General features: G+C 35.3%; 1 protein-coding gene across 1 annotated transcript in view; it reads left to right on the top strand.

Annotated features, from left to right (window-relative positions):
• Positions 1-23,569, top strand: part of CCDC73 (coiled-coil domain containing 73) — a 114,287-nt gene that overhangs the window by 85,005 nt on the left and 5,713 nt on the right. The window contains exons 12-15 of the mRNA XM_068554197.1: positions 5,837-5,950; positions 10,307-10,441; positions 18,341-18,518; positions 19,610-21,115. Of these exons, the coding sequence (XP_068410298.1) occupies positions 5,837-5,950; positions 10,307-10,441; positions 18,341-18,518; positions 19,610-21,115 (1,933 nt within the window). The remainder of the gene's footprint in view (positions 1-5,836; positions 5,951-10,306; positions 10,442-18,340; positions 18,519-19,609; positions 21,116-23,569) is intronic.

Below are 23,569 nucleotides of genomic sequence, written 5' to 3'. Positions count from 1 at the left end.
CCACTTGATCATGGTGTATGAGCCTTTTAATGTGCTGTTGGATTCTGTTTGCTAGTATTTTGTTGAGGATTTTTGCCTCTATGTTCATCAGTGATATTGGCCTGTAGTTTTCTTTTTTTGTGACATCTTTTTCTGGTTTTGGTATCAAGGTGATGGTGGCCTCATAGAATGAGTTTGGGAGTGTTCCTCCCTCTGCTGTATTTTGGAAGAGTTTGAGAAGGGTAGGTGTTAGCTCTTCTCTAAATGTTTGATAGAATTCACTTGTGAAGGCATCTGTTCCTGAGCTTTTGTTTGTTGGAAGATTTTTAATTACAGTCTCAATTTCAGTGCTTGCGATTGGTCTGTTTATATTTTCTATTTCTTCCTGATTCAGTCTCGGAAGGTTGTGCTTTTCTAAGAATTTGTCCATTTCTTCCAGGTTGTCCATTTTCTTGGCATAGAGTTGCTTGTAGTAATCTCTCATGATCCTTTGTATTTCTGCAGTGTCAGTTGTTACTTCTCCTTTTTCGTTTCTAATTCTATTGATTTGAGTCTTCTCCCTCTTTTTCTTGATGAGTCTGGCTAATGGTTTATCAATTTTGTTTATCTTCTCAAAGAACCAGCTTTTAGTTTTATTGATCTTTGCTATCGTTTCCTTCATTTCTTTTTCATTTATTTCTGATCTGATCTTTATGATTTCTTTCCTTCTGCTAACTTTGGGTTTTTTGGGTTCTTCTTTGTCTAATTGCTTTAGGTGTAAGGTTGGTTGTTTATTTGAGATGTTTCTTGTTTCTTGAGGTAGGATTGTATTGTTATCAACTTCCCTCTTAGAACTGCTTTTTCTGCATCCCATAGGTTTTGGGTCGTCATGTTTTCATTGTCATTTGTTTCTAGGTATTTTTTGATTTCCTCTTTGATTTCTTCAGTGATCTCTTGGTTATTTAGTAGTGTGTTGTTTAGCCTCCATGTGTTTATATTTTTTACAGATTTTTTCCTGTAATTCATGTCTAGTCTCATAGCATTGTGATCAGAAAAGATACTTGATATGATTTCAATTTTCTTAAATTTACCAAGGCTTGATTTGTGACCCAAGATATGATCTATCCTGGAGAATGTTCCATGAACACTTGCGAAGAAAGTGTATTCTGTTGTTTTTGGATGGAATGTCCTATAAATATCAATTAAGTCCATCTTGTTTAATGTATCATTTAAAGCTTGTGTTTCTTTTTTTATTTTCATTTTGGATGATCTGTCCATTTGTGAAAATGAGGTGTTAAAGTCCCCTACTATTGTTGTGTTACTGTCGATTTCCCCTTTTATGGCTGTTAGCATTTGCCTTATGTATTGAGGTACTCCTATGTTGGGTGCATAAATATTTACAATTGCTATATCTTCTTCTTGGATTGATCCCTTGATCATTATGTAGTGTCCTTCCTTGGCTCTTGTAGTAGTCTTTATTTTAAAGTCCATTTTGTCTGATATGAGAATTGCTACTCCAGCTTTCTTTTGATTTCCATTTGCATGGAGTATCTTTTTCCATCCCCTCACTTTCAGTCTGTATGGGTCCCTAGGTCTGAAGTGGGTCTCTTGTAGACAGCAGATATATGGGTCTTGTTTTTGTATCCATTCAGCCAGGCTATGTCTTTTGGTTGGAGCATTTAATCCATTTACATTTAAGGTAATTATTGATATGTATGTTCCTGTTACCGTTTTCTGAATTGTTTTGGGTTTGTTATTGTAGGTCTTTTCCTTCTCTTGTGTTTCCTGCCTAGGGAAGTTCCTTTAGCATTTGTTGTAAAGCTGGTTTCGTGGTGCTGAATTCTCTTAGCTTTTGCTTGTCTGTAAAAGTTTTAATTTCTCCGTCTAATCTGAATGAGATCCTTGCTGGGTACAGTAATCTTGGTTGTAGGTTTTTCCCTTCATCACTTTACATATGTCCTGCCACTCCCTTCAGGCTTGCAGAGTTTCTGCTGAAAGATCAGCTGTTAACCTTATGGGGATTCCCTTGTATGTTATTTGTTGCTTTCCCCTTGCTGCTTTTAATATTTAATTAAAGCATATTTAATATTTAATATTCTTTGTATTTAATTTTTGATAGTTTGATTAATATGTGTCTTGGCGTGTTTCTCCTTGGATTTATCCTTTATGGGACTCTATGCACTTCCTGGACTTGATTGACTATTTCCTTTCCCATATTAGGGAAGTTTTCAACTATAGTCTCTTCAAATATTGTCTCAGCCCCTTTTTTTTTCTCTTCTTCTTCTGGGACCTCTATAATTTGAATGTTGGTGCATTTAATGTTGTCCCAGAGGTCTCTGAGACTGTCCTCAATTCTTTTCATTCTTTTTTCTTTATTCTGCTTTGCGGTAGTTATTTCCACTATTTTATCTTCCAGGTCACTTATCCGTTCTTCTGCCTCAGTTATTCTGCTATTGATTCCTTCTAGAGAATTTTTAATTTCATTTATTGTGTTGTTCATCATTGTTTGTTTGCTCTTTCGTTCTTCTAGGTCCTTGTTAAACTTTTCCTGTATTTTCTCCATTCTGTTTCCAAGATTTTGGATCATCTTTACTATCATTACTCTGAATTCTTTTTCAGGTAGACTGCCTATTTCCTCTTCATTTGTTTGGGCTGGTGGGTGTTTACCTTGCTCCTTCATCTGCCGTGTATTTCTTTGTCTTCTTATTTTGCTTAACTTACTGTGTTTGGGGTCTCCATTTCGCAGGCTGCAGGTTCGTAGTTCCCATTGTTATTGGTGTCTGCCCCCAGTGGGTATGGTTCGTTCAGTGGGTTGTGTAGGCTTCCTGGTGGAGGGTACTGACGCCTGTGTTCTGGTAGATGAAGCTGGATCTTGTCTTTCTGGTTGGCAGGACCGCATCCGGTGGTGTGTTTTGGGGTGTCTGTGAACTTATTATGATTTTATGCAGCCTCTCTGTAGCTTGCTGGTCCTTGAGTGGAGCTGGGTCTTAGCGTTGAGATGGAGATCTCTGGGAGAGTTTTCGCTATTTGATATTATGTGGGGCTGAGAGGTCTCTGGTGGACCAATGTCCCGAACTTGGCTCTCCCACCTCAGAGACTCAGACCTGACACCCAGCTGGAGCACCAAGACCCTGTCAGCCACAGCGCTCAGAAGAATAGTGAGGAAAAAAAGAAAGAAAGAAAGAAAGAAAATAATAATAAAATAAAGTTATTAAAATAAAAAATAAAAAAATATTAAAAATAAATAAATTTAAAAGAAAGAAAGATAGAAGAGAGCAACCAAACCAAAAACGAAATCCACCAATGATAACAAGAGCTAGAAACAATACTTAAAAAAAAAAAAAAGAAAGAAAGAAAAACAGACAGACAGAGCCCTAGGACGAATGGTAAAAGCAAAGCTCTACAGACAAAATTACACAAAGAAGCATACACGTACACACTTAAAAAAGAGAAAAAGGAAAAAAAGAAAAAAAAAAATATATATATAAAAGGAAGAGAGCAACCAGATCAATTAACAAATCTACCAATGATAATAAGCTCTAAGTACTAAGCTAAGGTAAACATAAACCAGAAAAAATTAGATGCAGAAAGCAAACCCCAAGTCTACAGTTCCTCCCAATGTCCACTGATTCAATTTTGGGATGATTCGTTATCAATTCAGGTATTCCAGAGATGCAGGGCACATCAGTTTGATTGTGGAGATTTTATCCGCTGCTCCTGAGGCTGCTGGGAGAGATTCCCCTTTCTCTTCTTTGTTTGCACAGCTCCTGGGGTTCAGCTTTGGATTTGGCCCCACCTCTGCATGTAGGTTGACTGAGGGCATCTGTTCCCAGCCCAGACAGGACGGGGTTAAAGTAGCAGCTGATTAGGGGGCTGTGGGTCCCTCAGACCGGAGGGAGGGAGGGGTATGGAATTCCGGGTGAGCCTGCGGTGACAGAGGCTGGCGTGATGTTGCACCAGCCTGAGGCGTGCCATGCGTTCTCCTGGGGAAGTTGTCCCTGGATCACGGGACCCTGGCAGTGGCGGGCTGCACAGACTCCTGGGAGGGGAGGTGTGGATAGTGACCTGTGCTTGCACACAGCTTCTTGGTAGCTGCAGCAGCAGTCTTATTGTTTCATGCCGGTCTCTGGTGTCTGTGCTGATAGCCGTGGCTCGTGCCCGTCTCTGGAGCTCGTTTAGGTGGTGCTCTGAACCCCCTCTCCTCGTGCACCCCAAAACAACGGTCTCTTGTCTCTTCAGCAGCTCCAGACTTTTTCCCGGATTCCCTCCCAGCTAGCTGTGGCGCACTAGCCCCCTTCAGGTTGTGTTCACGCAGCCAACCCCTGTCCTCTCCCTGGGATCTGACCTCCAAAGCCCGAGCCTCAGCTCCCAGCCCCCACCTGCCCCAGCGGGTGAGCAGACAAGCCTCTTGGGCTGGTGAGTGCACTGATCCTCTGTGCGGGAATCTCTCCACTTTGCCCTCTGCACCCCTGTTGCTGCGCTCTCCTCCGTGGCTCTGAAGCTTCCCCCCTCCGCCACCACTCCCCCTCTTGCCCCGTCTCTGCCAGTGAAGGGGCTTCCTAGTGTGTGGAAACTTTTCCTTCTTCACAGCTCCCTCCCAGAGGTGCACGTCCCGTCCCTATTCTTTAGTCTCTGTTTTTTCTTTTTCCTTTTGCCCTACCCAGGTACGTGGGGAGTTTCTTGCCTTTTGGGGAAGTCTGAGGTCTTCTGCCAGCATTCAGTAGGTGTTCTGTAGGATCTGTTCTGTAGGTGTATTTTTGATGTATTTGTAGGGAGGAAGGTGATCTCCACGTCTTATTCCTCTGCCATCTTGAAAGTCCCCTAGGCCTATGAAGCCTTTAAAATGAGATAGATCTATATATAATGATATGGAAATTAAGCAAGATACATTATTCATATTTTTAGAAAAGCAGATTGCAGAACAACATGGTATGTATTATGTGGTTTCATCTCTATTTAAAAAGATATATTTTATGTACTTGTATGCTTATAGATAATTTCTGGAAGGATACACAAGAAACTACTAGAGTGGTTACCTCTGGGGAGGAGAGCTGGAAAAACAGTAGAGGAAAACTTTGCCTTTTCTTTCTATCCTTTGTGTGGCTTGGATGTTTACCCTGAATGTACTTAGCTTTAATAACGATAAACAAATGAACATAAAAATTTCAGATATATTAGACATGTAGGGAGAGTTCTTACTATTTGTCCGTTTACAGAAGTCTACTTGGATTATCAGCAGACACTGAAGAAACCTAATATTGGTGACACTGATTTAATCGCTTTTAAACCCTTGTCTTAGAAAACAGTAGTATTTGTACCCTTTAAAAGTTTTTTGGGAACAGGAGAGGGGAGTGTGGTGGTGATTATATAATATGTTAATTTATGAAACTGTTATAAGTTAACATAGTAAATATTGAAGTTCTACTAAAAAAGTGTTAATTTGAAATTAAAAATTTAAATTGTATTTAAGAGTTTTCTAGCCAATTAATTTCTGAAATAAACAGATGTGGAAAATGCGTTCTGTGGTAGATAAAAATTTTTAGTAGGGTTAGGCTGGATCGTGCTACATTTCATATTTTTCAGTGCTGTAGTTTATATTACTTTTTCAGTACATTAAAACTTATGCAGTGAAACTGAATAATGGCAATGTTTTTATACCCTTTTATAGCCATTTCTTTTTCATAACCTCCCCCTATTTCCTGTTAACTAAACTATAAGCACCTTTCTGTTAATTTATGAAAATTATTGTTGAGGTAGCACATTATCACTGATCTGTATGGCACTTTCAGCATGTTAGAAGCAAAGGTCCAAGCAACATAAAACACATCAAAATTCATTAATGTGGTATTGATTATTTTTTGGATAATTAATTTTATTGCAGACCCTTGAAAGAGATAATGAACTGCAAAGGGAGAAGGTGAAAGAAAATGAAGAAAAGTTCCTTAGTCTTCAAAACAAGCATGAGAAAGCACTAGAAACTTGGAAAAAGCATGTAGGTTTATTAAATAGTAAAATATTAAAATATTTTAAGTAGTAGACATTTAAAATAACTATTAAATGCTAAGAAAATATTGCAAAAATAATATAGGAATAAAGTCAGACACATTGTCTTCTTGCACTTATGTTTCCAAGAAGTGAATGTTTTTAAAGCTAAATTTAATAAAATTTTCTGTAATGCTTTCGTGCATGAAAAACCATACATATATGTGTGTGTGTATATTTTGTATGACTTTTCGTATGTGACAAATAAAAATTAATTTTCCTTTTCACAAAACCATTGATAGTGTTTTAGTAAATGATTATAATAAAGAATTATATAGGTCTTATTGTTAGCTGATCTCTTTAGCTTTCCTCAGCAGTTTTGTTGACTTGTATTAAAGCCATGTTTAGAACATATATACAGTAGTTGGATTCTATAGTATTAACATTTTATCATGAGAATTGTTATGTTATAAACATGACTATTTCCTGAAAGCACAACTCTTTATTTTACATTAAATTTTAATTTCAGTGAAGTAGATAATAAAAGTGTAAAGTGATGTAAATTAAAGTTGTGAAATATAAGGTTCACTTTTAAGACTGGTGAACCCCCAAATCGATTACTCTACTTTATTATCTATTTTTATTGCCTTCAATTCTTTTAAAAGAACTAAAAAAAAATAGAAGGTAATTATTTAAGAGTTTATGAAAGCTATATTTTGGGTAAGTAAGATTATATTTTAAACTATTATACTAATTATATAATTCTAATACTATACTAATATATTTTATAATAATATATATCTGCATACTGTTCTGTAGATGATTTTGTTTGATATAAATTGTTATGTAAGTAATTCTTGATTTTTTTGATCCATTTGCAGCTAACATGTTCTCTTAATCTGTATTTTGAAGAGATCAAATCTTCACTGATTAATTTGATAAGCATTACCTAATTCTCAAAAAATATTTTGTAATTAATTGTATCAGAATACTATAAAATGCTTAATGGCCCCTAAAGAGGTAAAGTTTGTCATTAAGCAACAAGCATAGTAATTTTCATTTTAGCTTCAGCTAATCTATCTTGCATCCCAACACTTCCTTCTCATTTCTAAGGCTTAAAAGATCATGGAAATAGTACGGTCAGGATAAGGAAAACTATGAAGTAAAAAGAGAATATAAACTTGAATATGCCAACCACACCAAAAATAATTAGTTGAGATAAAAGAAAATTAAGCATTTATTTTTCCTAATGATATTTCAAGTATGTCCCTCCCCCAAGAAAAAAGAGTCAATTGAATTAAGAAAATAAGCATTCAGCTTCACTGGTGAGGCCACAGTCTGTAATTTGGATAAAATTGGTTTTGTCTTAGGATTTTTAGCATCTACAATCATTTCACTTCCATATGATTTAATACTAAACAGAACATAGGTAAATTTCTAAAAAGCTGCTTTGTTTCTATAGGAGTTTTCTTGAATGGGAGGTCAGATCTACTCTTTAATTGTATTTCTATCTCGATATAAGCTTTTCACCATTCTTGAGTGAAGGACAATTATAGTGTTGCTACTGAGATCGGATCAAGATGGGTTTTTAAAAATCATTAAAAGATACTGACAAAAATAAGATGAAATCATATATACTGCTGTTTAAAAAAAATAAACAGTGAAAACACTGTACAAATTAAACAGTGAATATTACTAGATAATATATTTAAAACTCATTGAAATGTCTTAAAGAACATGGTATGTGTATCTGTTTTTATTTGGCTAGTTATACAGCCAATGGTTGTATATAGATAAAAAGATAATAAATGGGGATGTTTAGAAATTATTTAGGGAAAGGGGGAATCACAAAAGGAATTCAGTTCACAACATATGTTGAGCATCTGTTATGTGTTAGGCACTATTCTAGGTGCTGGATTTTCAAAGATGCCTAAAATACAAAGATTATTAAAGAGCTCACACTCTCAAAAGACAGGTAATTATTAAGTTAACCACAATAGTGTTGAGTGTTTTTAGTAGTGTTAACATTAGTATTAACAAATTACTGTGAAAGCACAAAATAAATCATATTGTTTAACTAGGTTGGAGAAAGTTTTAGAGAAAAGATGACACTAGAATTTGGTCTTGAAAGATGAATAGGGTTTCACCAGGCAGAAGGTGCCTACTTCCTATACTTCCCATTCCACTCTGTTGGCATTCCATTTAAGAAAGGGAAAAATGATGGAGGCATGAAACTGCATTCTCAAGGATGATGAATAGTCTGATCTAGAATGTGACAGTGGAAATTAGGTTGAGATCACCTTCTGAAGAGTTCTTTACTAAGGAAGTTGAATTTTATAAGTAATGGGAAGCCATTGAGATTTTTAAAGCAGAAAAGTGACATAGATCTGCATTTTAGAAAAATAACCCTTGCAACAGTATGGAGAATGGCGTTATGGAAAGAGATTAATAAGTAGAATGTTGCAAATAATCTAACCACGAGCCTATGAGGGTGTAAATAAGGGCAACAGTAGTGAGAACAGAGAAGAGGGATAGATACAGGAAGCATTTTGGAGGTAGAATTAGCAGGATTAGTGACATTTTATGTGTAATGGATTTTAGAAGGAAAAGGAGTAAACTATGATTCTGAGATTAATATAATGAGCAGAATAATAATGTCACTAATTGACATAAGGAATGTGAAGGGAGAAGCACATTTGGTGGATGAAAATGAGTTTAATTTGGGAACTGATGAATTTATGGTGACTGCAGGACATCTGACTTGAAATGTATATCATGCATTTGGAAACATGAATCTAATCTTAGGAGAGAGGTTGGGAGATGGGATATAGATTTAAGACTTATTAGCATAAAGGTGAAATTTGAGGGTATGATAAGATCATCTGTGGAAGGAGTGGTAGACTTGAAGAGAAGGCTAAAGAAGAAAGAGCCTTGGGGAACACCAACATTTTGCGAGTGGTTAGTGTGTGTATATTGGGGCAGGAGGGGAGAGGGAGCCTGATAAGAATGGTGAGAAAGGTAGAAGGATAAAGAGAGAGTAGTACCATGAAAATGAAGAAAGGAGGCTATTTCAAGAATAAGTAGTCAGCATAGTCGAGCTACAGTGCTGTTAAATGGTGTGAAACTTGGAACAAGTCCTTTGGCTAATTTGCAGGTGATAGCTGAGAAAAATAATCAGTAGAACAATGAGGGCAGAAGTCGGTTGTTAAGGAGTGGTGAGAGATTAGAATTTGAAAGTAGCAAGAGTGGACTTTATTTTAAGAAGTAAGAGAGAGAGAGTAATTGAGTCAAGGAGAAAAAAGTTAGGAACGTGACAAGAGCATATTTGTGGGCTGAAAACATGCTGGTATAGTGGGAAAGATTGAGACCAGGCAGGAGAGAAGAGATCTTTGCTAGAGCTAAGCTCTAAGGGAGACAGGAGTGACTTCCCTGACCGTCTAGTGGTTAAGACTTCGCCTTCCAATGCAGGGGTGCGAGTTCAATATCTGGTCAGGGAGCTAAGATCCCACATGCCCCGCGGCCAAAAAAAACCAAAACATAAAACAGAAGCAATATTGTAACAAATTCAATAAAGACTTTAAAAATGGTCCACATCAAAAAAATCTTTTAAAAAGAGGGGGAGGGGGAGACAGGAGAAGATGGGGTAGAGAGCACTTGTGGAATTTTTGGTAGTTTAAAATTAAGAGACACTTTAGTAATATTTTATGACAAAAAGGTATTTTTCTCTTCAATGGAACTTACTTTGTCTTACATTTGAGGTTCCTATGAAGGAGAACCCCCCCAAGAAAAAGATTACGAAATTTTATAGCCAGTAAAAGCCCAGTGTGTAGATGTAAATATTAGGCTGAAGAGTCAGTTTCTGTTGTACTGCTTAGTGCTCAGTATTCTTCATCTAATTGAGTTAAAATCTGTATATCTAATTTGCAACAAGAAAATAAAACTTTAAGAAAGCAATGAAGTGGTAACTTTCATAGAATTTTTATGATTAAAAATAAATTAATTTTTCATTTGTAACAAGAGGTAGTTTAATGTAGTACTTGAAAGCACAACACCTAGACTTAGCCTTGGATTTGAATCTTGACTACCACTTTATACCTACCTGATCTTGGGCAAGTTACTTAACGTCTGTGAGCCTCACATTTGTCACCTGTAAATTGGAGACTAAAAATACCTCATAGGATTTTTATGACTACAAAATTATATTTATTAAGTACTCAGCACAATTCAATAAATGGTAGCTTTTAATATTAGTAATTACTTCGGGAATGTTTTCATTTTTTACTATTTCCAAAGACTTGTGTTAATAAAGTATTTTTATACAAAATAAATTTATATACGTGTTCATTTTGGTTAAATGTTATATTAGGTTGAAGAACTTAATGGAGAAATTAATGAGATTAAAAATGAGTTATCATCACTTAAAGAAACTCATACTAAGTTACAAGAACATTATGAAGAATTATGCGATCAGAAAAAGTTTGAGGAAGACAAGAAGTTTCAGGTAAAATTCAAGTATGTTGGGGGTATAAGCTCTTAAAGAAATTAGGACCATCACTGATGATTTTCTCCATGCTTCATATTTTCTGTTTCTCAACTTTTAAAAATTAGTATAAGCGTATAGTCTGTAATACATTTTTAGTTAATTTTTATGTACAATATGACATAAGGATCAAGGGTCATTTTTTTGGACATGAATTTTCAGTTCTAGCACATACCTTTGTGGAATAGACAATATTTTCTCCCATTGTGCCTTGGCACTTTTCTTTGAAAATCAGTTAACCAAATAAATATATGCGGGTCTACTTCTGCACCCTCTATTATATTCCTTTGATTTTATGTCCATCTTTAAGCCAATATAACACTTTCTTTATTAGTGTAACTTTATAAGAAGTATTAAAATGTGGTAGTATAGGTCCTTCAATTTTGTTGTTCTTTTCCAAAATTGTTTTGGCTATTCTAAGTCCTTTGCATTTCCATATAACTTTTGGAATCAGTTTGTCAGTTTCTAAAAGAAAAAGTCTCTGGGATTTGGACTTGGATTGTGTTGAATGTATAGATTAATTTGCAAAGAATTGACATCTTAACATACAATTCATGAACATGGTATATATCTTTACATTTATTTAGATATTCTTTAATATCCTTCAGAAATGTTTTGTAGTTTTCATTGCATAGGTCTTGCAAGTATTTTGTTAAATTTATCCCAGAATATTTCATGTTTTGGGCTCTTACTGGAAATAGTATTTTAAAAATTAATTTTTCTAATTGTTTCTTGCTAGTATATAGAATTAAAATTGATTTTTGTACATTGACCTTGTATCCTTTTCCCTTTTTTTTTTCCTTTTACCTTTTTAATTAACTTATTATTGTAGTAGGCTTTTTTTGGTTGGACTTTGGACTTTTCTATGTGTCTGATTATGTCATCTGAGAATTTAAGGCAGACAAATTTTACTTCTTTTTCTGCTCTGTATACGTTTTATTTTTTCCTCAACTTATTGCCCTAGCTAGGACTCTTTAGTACAGTGTTAAATAAAAGTTGTAAGCGTTGACATGCTTGCCTTACTTCTCATCTTAGATGGAGAGTATTTAATCTTTCATCATTTCATATTATGTTAGCCATAGATTTTTTTGTATATGCTCTTTGTCAGGTTGAGGAAGTTTCCTTCTATTCCTAGTTCGCTGAGTTTTTATCATGAATGAATTTTTATCATGAGTGGGTATTAAAGTTTGTCAAATGCTTTTATGGTATCTATTGAGATCATTTATTTTCTTTATTCTGTTAATGTGTCAGTATTAACCAATTAATTACATTAATTAATTTCTAAATTTACCTTGCATTCCTGGGATATGTGTTATCCTTTTTATATATGGCTAGATTTGATTTGCTAATGCTATGTTAGGGGTTTTGAATTGATGAGGAATATTGATATGTAGGTTTTCTTTTTTCTTTGCATTCTTTTGGTCTGTTTTTTGTATCAGAGTAATACTGGCCACATAAATTGAGTTGGAATGTGTTCTTTCCTCCTGAAAGAGTATTGTGTAGAACTGGTGTTACTTACTAAATATTATATACAATTCATTGGTGAAGCTATCTAGGCTTTTTCTTTGTGGGAATATTTTTAATAACAAATTTAGTTTTTAAATTATTTATAGGGCTATTCAGAGTCTCAATTTCTTTTTATGTCAGTGTGCAGAAAATAGTTGACATAGCAGGCCTGTGAAAGGCCTCTGAAAGACCTGCTTGTAAGTTTGGCTCTTGACTGATACCTGGAAATTTGGATTTGGGGAAGGTTCCCACCACTTCCTAACAGACAGGAATGGCTCACTGGGCCTAAACTATTAAGTAGTTTACTTTGAACATCTGCTTTCTTTCTGGGAGTCAGGAGTTTTGGCACATGCTAGGCAGAGAGTGACCAGCAACCAAAAAACTTTGGGCACTGAGTCTCTAATGAGCTTTCTGGTAGACAACAATTTACATTTGTGATCACAATTCATTGCTGTGGGAATTAAGCATGTCCTATGTGACTCCACTAGAAGACTCTTGAAAGAGGTTTGTACATGGTTTCCTCCAGACTTCACCTCTTGTGCCTTTTCCCTTTGCTGATTTTGCTTTGTGTTCTTTGCGGTTATAAATCTTAGTCAGGAGTACAACTGTATATTGAGTCGTATGAGTCTTCATAGCAAATCACCAAACCTGGGGGTGGACTTGGCGAACTCCAGCACAGTCCATTTTGCTAATTTTTCTCTTTCAAGGAACTTGTTCTTTTCATCTAACTTGTCAATATATTGGTTATTGGCCTTTTTTCTTTTCTAATATAAGCATTTAAAGCTGTTAATTTTCCACTAATCACTGCTTTAGCTTCATTCTACAAATTCTGATGTGTTGTGTTTTCATTCTTATTCAGTTGAACATATTTTAAAATTTCTCTTGTGAGCTCTTCCTTGACCCGTGAATATGAGTCTGACCTATAACCATGCTGTTTAGTTTCCAAATATTTGAGAATTTTCCAAATATATTTCTGTTAATGACTTCAAATTTAAGTAAGACTTTTACCATTTAAAATATATTAAGGGGACTTCCCTGGAGGTCCAGCGGTTAAGACTTCACCTTCCAATGCAGAGGGTGCGGGTTCCATCCCTGGTCGGGGAGCTAAGATCCCACATGCCTCGCGGCCAAAAAACCAAAACATAAAACAGAAGCAATATTGTAACAAATTCAATAAAGACTTAAAAAAAAAAAAAAAAGAAAGAAATATATTAAGACTTGTTTTTTTGCCAAGTATATTGTCTATCTTGGCAAATATTTCATGTACCCTTGAAAAGAATGTGTATTCTGTTGTTGATTGGTGGAATGTTTTATAAATGTCAGGTCAGTTTGGTTGATAATGTTGTTCAAGTCTTCTCTATCCTTACTGATTTTTTTGTGTACTTGTTATCAATTAGTGGGAAATCTTTAATTATAACTGTGAATTTATATTTCTCTTTTCAGTTCTGTCAGTGTTTGCTTCATGTGTGTTTAAGCCCTGTTATTAGGTGTATACACAGTTATAATTATTATGACTTCCTGATTAATTGACCTTTTTATCATTATGAAATGTCCATCCCTATCCTAGTAATATTATTTTGTCTGATATTAATATAGCTGTTCCATCTTTTATGATTAGTGTTTGTTTTATATACTTTTTTCACCTTGCTTGTGTTTGAGGGGTAGACCTCACACAGCAAGACATTTTTGAGCTGAGTTGTTAAAAATAACTAAGAATTTTCCAGATAGAGATTTAAATTAGATGGAGTAAAGTGAGCAAAGAATCATAAAAGTGAAATATTGTTATTCAATATGTAAACTAGATGTTGGTTAGCAAGGCTGCAGTATAGGATGCTAGCAGTGCAGTAAGTAGCAGGATAAGAGGTTGAAAAGATAGGCAGAAGACCGACTGTAGAGGGCTATATAGTCCATTCATAGAAATTTGTTCTTGACACTACCATTTGGGGGCTTTTAAACAAGGAGTAAAGTGCTTAGATTACTTTTTTTGAAACATCATTTTGGTGATGATGTGGGTAGACAGTGGGACAAAACTAAAGGCATGGATTCCTACTTGGAGAATACTGCAATAGTCCAGTCCAGAGATATTGATTGTCATTTTAATATTCATAGCTATAACATAGCTTGAGAGCTATAAATAACAAGTAATTCTTACAACATCTGATTGATTATAGAAATGAATATAGACTTGCATTCATAAAAAATTGATCAGCATTCATTCACTTTCATACTGAAAATAACTTATTCAATCAGATTATAAATCATGTTTTTAGTTTAAGAAATGTAGACAATATAGACACTTTAAAATAAGAAAGTGAAGATCACCCATAACACCACCATCCAGAAATAGTGATTGTTAAAATTATGGTATATGACTTCCAGAGTTTTTCTATGCGTGTGTTTGGATAGAAACAGACACACGTAGGTATTCATATACATGCACTTTTTAAAAACTAAAATAAATCATACTTTCTCTGATGTTTTATAGACCACTTTTATTTAGAAATTTCTTTTATTGTGGTTAAAAACATATAACATAAAATTTGCCATTTTTAAGTGATTAAACTTAAAATTACAATTCAGTTGTACTAATTATAATTCAGTGGCATTAATTACAACTACAGTGTTTTGCAATCATCACCACTATCTATTTCCAAAACTTGCATCATCCCAGACAGAAATTGTGGAACCATAAATCAGTAACTTCTGATTTTCCCCTCTCCCCAGGTAACCTCTAATCTACTTTCTGACTCTATGAATTTGTCTATTCTATATTTTTTATATAAATAGAATTGTACAATATTTGTCCTCTTTGGCTGGCTTATTTCATTTAGATGATGTTTTCAGAGTTCACCAATGTTGTAGCACTTGGTTCCTTTTTATGGCAGAATAATATTCCACTGTATGGATACACCACATTTTGTGTGTCCATTCTTCTATTTTGTTTTTTTTTTAAATAAATTTATTTATTTTATTTATTTATTTTTGGCTGTGTTGGGTCTTCATTGCTACGTGCGGGCTTTCTCTAGTTACGGTGAGCAGGGGCTGCTCTTTGTTGCGGTGTGCGGGCTTCTCATTGTGGTGTCTTCTCTTGTTGCGGAGCACAGGCTCTAGGCGCGCAGGCTTTAGTAGTTGTGGTGCGCGGGCTCAGTAGTTGTAGCTCGTGGGCTCTAGAGCACAGGCTCAGTAGTTGCGGTGCATGGGCTTAGTTGCTCCGTGGCAGGTGGGATATTCCCGGACCAGGGCTCAAACCCGTGTCCCCTGCATTGGCAGGCAGATTCTTAACCACTGCACCACCAGGGAAGCCCCATTCTTCTGTTGATGGACGCTTGGGCTTTTACCTTTTGGCTGTTGTGCTGTTGTGAACATTGGCATACAACTATCTGTTTGAATCTGCTTTTAATTTTTGGAAGGTATATACTGAGGAGTGGCACCAAGTGATTCCCACCTTCTGGTGTTCATGTTCTTTTGTAATGCCCTCCATTGAGTGTGAGTTGGATTTAGTAACTTGCTTCTAGTTAATAGACTATAGCAGAAGTGATGCAATGTTACAATGCTTCTGAGATTAAGTTACAAGAAGACTGTGGTTTCTGTGAGAGCATGGGTGAACACGCTCTCTGTCTCTCAGTCTGTGTCTGTCTCTCCGCATCTCTCTCTCTCTTTCTTTCTCTCTGAGCCATGTAAAGAAGTCCCAGCTATCCTGCCAGAGAGGCCACGTAGTGAAGAGGGGCTCTGGAGGTTGAAAGGCCACATAAAAGAGAACTGAGGCACTCCTCCACCCGACAGCCCCCACAGCTGCTAGCCATGGGAGTGAGCCTTCTTAGAAATAGAACCTCCAGCTCCAGTTTAAGTTTCAGACAACAGACAGCTTGACTAGACCATCATGAGAGACCCGGGTCAGAACCATCAAGCCAAGCCATTCCTAAGTTCCTGACCCATCAGAACTATGGGATAATAAGTGTTTGCTGTTATAAACTACCAAATTTGAGGTATTTGTTATACAGCGATGGATAACTCTTAAAATGGTTGACCCCGGAACAACTGCGGGGTTAGGGGCACCAACCCTTGGAGCAGTCAAACATCTGTGTATAACTTATAGTTGGCCCTTCATATACACAGTTCCTCCGTATCGATGGTTCAGCATCCACAGATTCAACCAACTGCAGATGTGTAGTGCTGTAGTGTTTACTATTGAAGAAAACCTGTGTATAATTGGACCTGTGTGGTTCAAAGCCATGGTTCAAGGGTCAACTCTATAAGTATCCTTCTAGGATTTCACAGTTAATAGGTACTGAAACAGGATTTGAACCTATACTTATCCAACTCCAAAACTCCTGGTAACCACCATACTATTTTTCTCCATCTCCTTTGCAAACTTCTCCTTTGCAAGTTTCCCTTCCCCTGCCTCTCCCTTGGGGATTTTCATTAGCATTTTATTCTTTATTCTCTTTCTTCTTAAAATATACTCTTAATCAGTCTTACCAACTTGTATGTCTTCAGCTGCCCTCTATCTGCCAGGGATTTTCAAGTCTACATTTCCAGGTCAATTTTCTCGTATAAGTTCCAGTTCTATACATCTAAATGTTCATTAGACATCTCCCACCTTTTCGTCTTACTAACTCTTCAAACTCAAGAGACTTTTAAAAAAATTTTTTAAATTATTTTTTGGCTGTGTTGGGTCTTCGATGCTGCACACAGGCTTTTCTCTAGTTACATCGAGCAGGGGCTACTCCGCCTTGCAATGTGCAGGCTTCTCATTGTGGTGGCTTCTCTCGTTGCAGAGCATGGGTCCTAGGGGCACGGGCTTCAGTAATTGTGGCACCAGGGCTCAGTAGTTTGTGGCTCACGGGCTCTAGAGCGCAGGCTCAGTAGTTGTGGTGCACAGGCTCAGTTGCTCCGTGGCATGTGGGATCTTCCCGGACCAGGGATCAAACCCGTGTCCCCTGCATTGGCAGACAGATTCTTAACCACTGTGCCTCCAGGGAAGTCCCATCAAGAGATTTAAAATGAACTCGTGATATTTTTCTCTAAACCTCCTACTCCTGTTTTCTAGCTCAGTAAATAACACCCACCAGTCACCTAGGTACCTAATCCAAACTCTGCATATTAGTCTTGACTCTCCTCTCAGTTTTCATAGCCAGTCATTCAACAGTTGATATTAGCTTAATAAATAATTCATGAATCTATTCAGGCTTTTCATCTTTGCTGATATCACCTGGACTACTGTGGCATTCTTATGATGCATCTCTCTGCCTCATGTTGTTTCCCTTTAATTCAGTGTTTTTCAGACTTCTAAGTGCAGCCTATTAGTGGTACATGGAAATCAGTCTGGTGGTTCCGTGACTGGCATTCTTTTAAAAATGAAATAAAATAATATAATATAGAAAACATTAGAATGTATCTCATTGAGTTGGTGTTACTTGGTATGCTCATTGTGTTGTAAAACGTATTTATTTCTTATTGCAGGTTTTAAACAGTGAAGTTTGGAAAACATTACTCTAATCCATTCTTTATACTGCAGCCAGAATGGTCTTTCCAATCAGCTCATATTAATCACCTTGTCTAAATCCTTCAGTGACTTCTCATTGACTTCCTGGTAGAGTTGGAACTCCTTAGTATGCTATATTGGGCCCTTAACAACCTAGGCCTAGTTCAAGCCTCATTTCTCTCCATTCTTCTCCCAGCATCTAAGCTCAAGCTGAAGTAAATCCCAAGTAGTTCCACGAAGTAAAACTACATGAAAAGACTATAATTTTGTTTGCTTTTAATATCTGTGAATGCCATTTGTTCTCCCTGGAGTGCCTCCTTATCCCCATCTATATTAAAATTGCATGTCATTTCTTTTACTATCTTCCCCAGTGGACCATAAGTTTTTTGAGGATAGGGACTATATTTTGTTCATCATTGTATCCCAAAGCCTAGTGCAGTGCTTCCATGTAATATGTGCTCAGTATTTAGGGGGAATAAAAAGATGTTGAATTGATTCACTATTTTAAAGATACATAAAAATACCAAACACTCAAAACAATTTGCCTGCCATGACTACTTTGCTTTTAATAAATGAGTGGTTCTTAATATGTGATATTATATAATAATGTGGAATGCATGTTTGAAAACATCTAAGACTCTCCATTTTATTTAAATATGATAGACTATACAAAATGAACTTACAGTGATCTTGTTACAAAGAACAATATATTAAATTTAGTCAAAAAATCATTTGGCTTTCAAATAGAAATTGCTGGATGGTTGAAATGAAATATAGATTCCACTTTCATTAGCAAAGTTTGTTCAAATGTTTTATACTTTTTAACAATCTGTTTTTACATTAAAGGAATCTTTTCCATTTTACACTAGAACCTTCCAGAAGTAAATACTGAAATGTCAGTGGAAAAATCAGAAAACACCATCATACAGAAATATGATTCCAGGCAAGAAGTAAGGGAAGAAAATACTGAGAGTTGTTGTTTAGACACTGAATACAGAGAAAAGGAGGAAAAGAAAGAAGCCCCATTTATAGAAGAAATCATTATAGGTAATGAAGGTAACCTAAGGTTATATTGATATTTTCTAATTTTTATATTGATCATTTTAGGGGAATATCAATTACAGTCTTTGCTTTGAGGACCTAGTAGTATAATTGGAGAAATACTTTTCCATTTGTATGTGTCTTAACAAAAGTACTTGTATGTCTTTTGAGCTATTCTTCAATAAAGTCAATATTTGGGGGAAAAATACATTTTTGCTTTCCCTTCTCATCACTTACTCATTGGCTTTTTGCATTCTGGTTTCTGCCTTCACTGATTTGCCAAGAATGAGCTACCAATAACCTTTTGATGACCAGACTCCAGAGCACTTTTCTTAGTTCAAATGACCTTTCTGTAACCATTGAAAAATTGACTAATTCGTCCATATTGAAAAAGAGTGGTTTAAAGAAGGTAGTTTGAAGGTTGTTCAAACCTAGGCTGAACAACCACTTGGTGGAGATGTTGTAGAGAGAATGATTGGATTAAAGAGACCCTTCATGCCCTAAATTTGTAGTCCAGATTATTGTAACTATACTGAAAATTTGAAATCTATGGTTAAAACCCAGATGAACAAAATTAATATCTTAAGTAGATATTCTATATATTTTGCCCAAAAGTATTCCAAATTTTAAAAATATTTACAAGGTAGCGAGTAAAAAAGTGATGATTATTAGTCTTGAAGAAACCAGCTAGCAATTTCTGCATCTAGGTAGTAAGAGAAATTACAATATGACCGTTAGAGTAAATTAATTTTTATCTAATCAGCTGTGTGTTTATATGGAATTGTACCATATGCCCAAAAGGAAGCAACAGACTATAGAAATAACCATTTTGTAATGCCCTCAACTTACTTTTTTAAACCAAAAATACTTTCGCTGTTATGAAATAAAAATTTAATGTGACTAGAGCCAAACATTTTGGCATGTTTATTAAAGGGAACTCAATATTTACATAAAATTGGTGTCATTATCTTTGTGTAATAGCTTGCCAGTGAAATATTTAAAGCTAAATATGTTTTTATAAAAATAGTTAACATGCATCTTATAAAAGCAGGCTTTTGTGTATAACCCAAAAATTTACTGTGTTCTCATTATAACAGACTTACAACTTTTTGAAAAAAGCCCCAAGAAGAAAATTAATACTATTGTACCTGAGAATGAAAATCAAAGTGAAATCTCCCTAAGCAAAACCCTCGGCATAGAAAAAGAATTAATTAGTCAAGGACAAACCTTGGATGTTACTGACTTTACAAAAGTGGTTACTACAGAAATACAAAACAAGGTGGACTTGGAAAAAGATAATGGGTGTACAGAATTTAAATCACCAAATATTTCTTTTTTAGTGGCAGATATATCAATAGAAAGAGAAAAGATACATCTAGAAAGAACTGAAGGATTAGATCATCACCATGCAGATGTACACCTGGGGGTTGAAAATAACAGAACATCATTTAACAGTATTTTAGATGAGATGGCTTGCAATACAGATCATAGAAAAGATGTTTCTGAAGATGAACCATTCAAACAACAATTCACATTGCTTCCAGGGACTCAAGAAAATGACACGGAGAAGGAAATTACAAATAGTCGCCAAACCAAAGCAGATTTGGATTCATCTCTAGATGTAAAAAGGAATCCTGTCCAGTGTCAGAAATATAGTTTACCGGATTCAAGTAATGTTATGTTAGATGATAAACAATGTAAAATAAGACAAATACAACTGTTAAATAAAAAAAGTGAATGTAGCATATTGCCATTTAAAGAAATTTCAGATTTTCAGCAAGTTGGTGATGATACTTCAGAGCACCCTGAACTAACTATTCCCTGTGATACAGCAATCAACCACCCCATTTCTTCTGCTATTTTCAGTGACAGTTTGAATGTACTTTTAAAGAATTCAGATAAAACTGTTAATATTATGCCTATGTTGGTGACACCCAACTCAAGCCCTGCGAAAAGAACTACATGTAGGAAAAATGTAAATGATATGCATAACAGTCAAGTTAAGAACTGTTTGGGGTATCTAGAAAACAATGTGACTGTTTCCCATCTTCAGATTAACAATGAAAATATAGATGCTTCACAAGCCAAAGATATGAAAACTGCTATTCATGTGAAAACTTCCACAGAAATACCGTTTTCCAGTAAAGGGAGTCAGATTGATGAGAATCAGATAACTGAAGTAAAAAAAAATGACCCCTTCCCTAATGAAAGACGGCATACATTGTTAAATAGTACAGAGAAAATAGAGTCATTAAATGACATTGTTTCAGGAAAAATTTACAGTGAAGGACAGCTGGAAGAATCATGTTCACTTCACATAAAGCCATCTGGAGATTTAGTAAACAGAAGTGGAAGGTCAGCCTTTGATCTTTCAACTTCAGATAAAAAAACTGAGAAAACTCTAGTATATGTGAATTTTTTAGACCCCAGTTCCTGGCCAAAAGTAAATCAAATTGAAAGTCAAACAGTGAGCACTTCAACATCTAGCATTCCTTTGTCGCTGAAGAAGAGACCAATAGGTCTATTAGAAAACAAAAAGATGGTTTCGTTGGCACCTTGTAAAAATGTTGGTGTGGATGATGACAGGAAGGATAGTGGACCAGGTAAGAAAATAGCGGTTATGTTTTAATTCCTTTAGAATTTGTATTTCTACTTATTATTCTTGGTAAAAAATTTTCAGATTGTTTAAAATGAAAATTTATTTATAGTACTATATATTTTTTTTGCCTAAACCTAAAAGACTCCCTATATGTATTGATATATATGTAAAAGTAGGAAACGTTTTATTTAAATGGAAGTGGACTTATTTTCACCTAAATCTGAGCCAGTATTATCAACATGTACAGAGGTCAATTGCATTTTGGAAATTAAAAAAAAAAAAAAAATCCTTTCATTATCAAAGAACTGAAAATAGCAAAAACAACCACAAGTCTGGGTCATTAATTTTAAATTAGGAACATCTACCTAATCCAAGTCTCTTTTTTTACTTTCTAGAGCAAATGCAGTGAAGTTGTTGATATGGCTTCTGCCAGTGTTATGTTTACTCCTTTTCTTTCTATACTAAAAAAACACAAAAAACAAAAAACATACAAAAAAAAAAACAAACTTCCTTCTCTCAGAACTATGTTTTAGTTTCTCTCCTATGTTGTCACTTTCTTCTCCCAATTTTTTCCCTCTTTCCTTAATTTTTCTATTTTTATCTGTCCCTTCACCAGCACCACAAATCTAGCTTTGTTCTTTTATTTTGCAAGTAATAGTGAGGTGTAACATTAATACCTTTCATATCATTGATATTTATCATTGTTTGAAACACTTTAAATTGAATCCCTTAATAATTATATGCCTGTATTAATACATTCAAATATTAAATACTTCAGATAGTAGAGACTGCTTTACTCTTTCAAACCACGACATGAAATAACAATGTGCAAGTTTTGCTTTAAAAATCCTCCAGGAAAAGGGAGCTCTCTTGCACTGTTGGTGGGAGTGTAAATTGATACAGCCACTATGGAGAACAGTATGGCGGTTCCTTAAAAAACTAAAAATAGAACTACCATACGACCCAGCAGTCCCACTACTGGGCATATACCCTGAGAAAACCATAATTCAAAAAGAGTCATGTACCACAATGTTCATTGCAGCACTATTTACAATAGCCAGGACATGGAAGCAACCTAAGTGTCCATCGACAGATGAATGGATAAAGAAGATGTGGCACATATATACAATGGAATATTACTCATCCATAAAAAGAAACGAAATTGTTATTTGTAGTGAGGTGGATGGACCTAGAGTCGGTCATACAGAGTGAAGTAAGTCAGAAAGAGAAAAACAAATACCACATGCTAACACATATATATGGAATCTAAAAAAAAAACAACAAAAGTTCTGAAGAACCTAGGGGCAGGACAGGAATAAAGATGCAGACGTAGATAATGGACTTAAGGACACGGGGAGGGGTAAGGGTAAGCTGGGACGAAGTGAGGGCGTGGCATGGACATATATACACTACCAAATGTAAAACAGATAGCTAGTGGGAAGCAGCCGCATAGCATAGGAAGATCAGCTCGGTGCTTTGTGTCCACCTAGAGGGGTGGGATAGGGAGGGTGGGAGGGAGACATAAGAGGGAGGGGATATGGGGATATATGTATACGTATAGCAGATACACTTTGTTAAACAGCAGCAACTAACACAACAATGTAAAGCAATTATACTCCAATAAAAATGTTAAAAAAAAAAAACCAAAGTGTAGGAAACATGGGAAGTTATAACAAAAGAATCTTAAATGGATTGCAGTGTTCCAAAAACTTAGATCATTCTTAAAATAATCAGAAACAAAAGATTATAAAACAATTTTTTTTTAATCCTCCAGAATTAAAAAAAAAAAATTAGGGAGAGAGGTAAATGGATGAAATACGTGACTTAATATTGAAGTACTGAAGGTGGGTGATGAGTACATTGACGTTCATACTCTTCACTTTTGTGTATTTGAAAATTTTAATATTGAAGATATTTTAACATAGAGATATACTACATAACATATATAGGTGCTGTATAAATGTTACTTAAAAATAACTATTGTTTAAGAAGTATGATCATGATAAAAATATGTTTATTTTGCTAATAGCAATCTCAAAGTTGTCGAGGTTGTCGAAGACAGTCTTAGATTTTACGGGAACTTTGCCTGTTTGACAATATGCGTTTAGACCCAGTGAAGAAATATGGATTACAAGGAAAGCTTTGCATGGCCTTCTGACTTAACAGGCTTCTTTTAAAAAGGAAATTGAGAAAATTTTAAAAAGAAAATGTGGGAATTAAAAGCAAAATAAGTATATCTTGTTTACTGGCATGAATGGAGAAGTAATATAGGGGGAAATAGAAAACACCAAAACACTGTAAAATCTCACTTCACAAACTGTAATTTTCCTAATATAATAAAATGTATTAAAGTTCAGATTCCATTAATTTTGTGTGTCAAATGCTGCGGTTAGTTTAATGCTGTTAGTCAATGGACTGGTCTAACATTTACCGTTTTCTCACAAGTCCTTTCTTCTAA

Source organism: Eschrichtius robustus, chromosome 11, assembly GCF_028021215.1.
Source record: "Eschrichtius robustus isolate mEscRob2 chromosome 11, mEscRob2.pri, whole genome shotgun sequence".
NCBI lineage: Eukaryota > Metazoa > Chordata > Mammalia > Artiodactyla > Eschrichtiidae > Eschrichtius > Eschrichtius robustus.
Note: the sequence above shows the minus strand (reverse complement) of the source record. Positions and strands in the feature narration are given on the sequence as shown.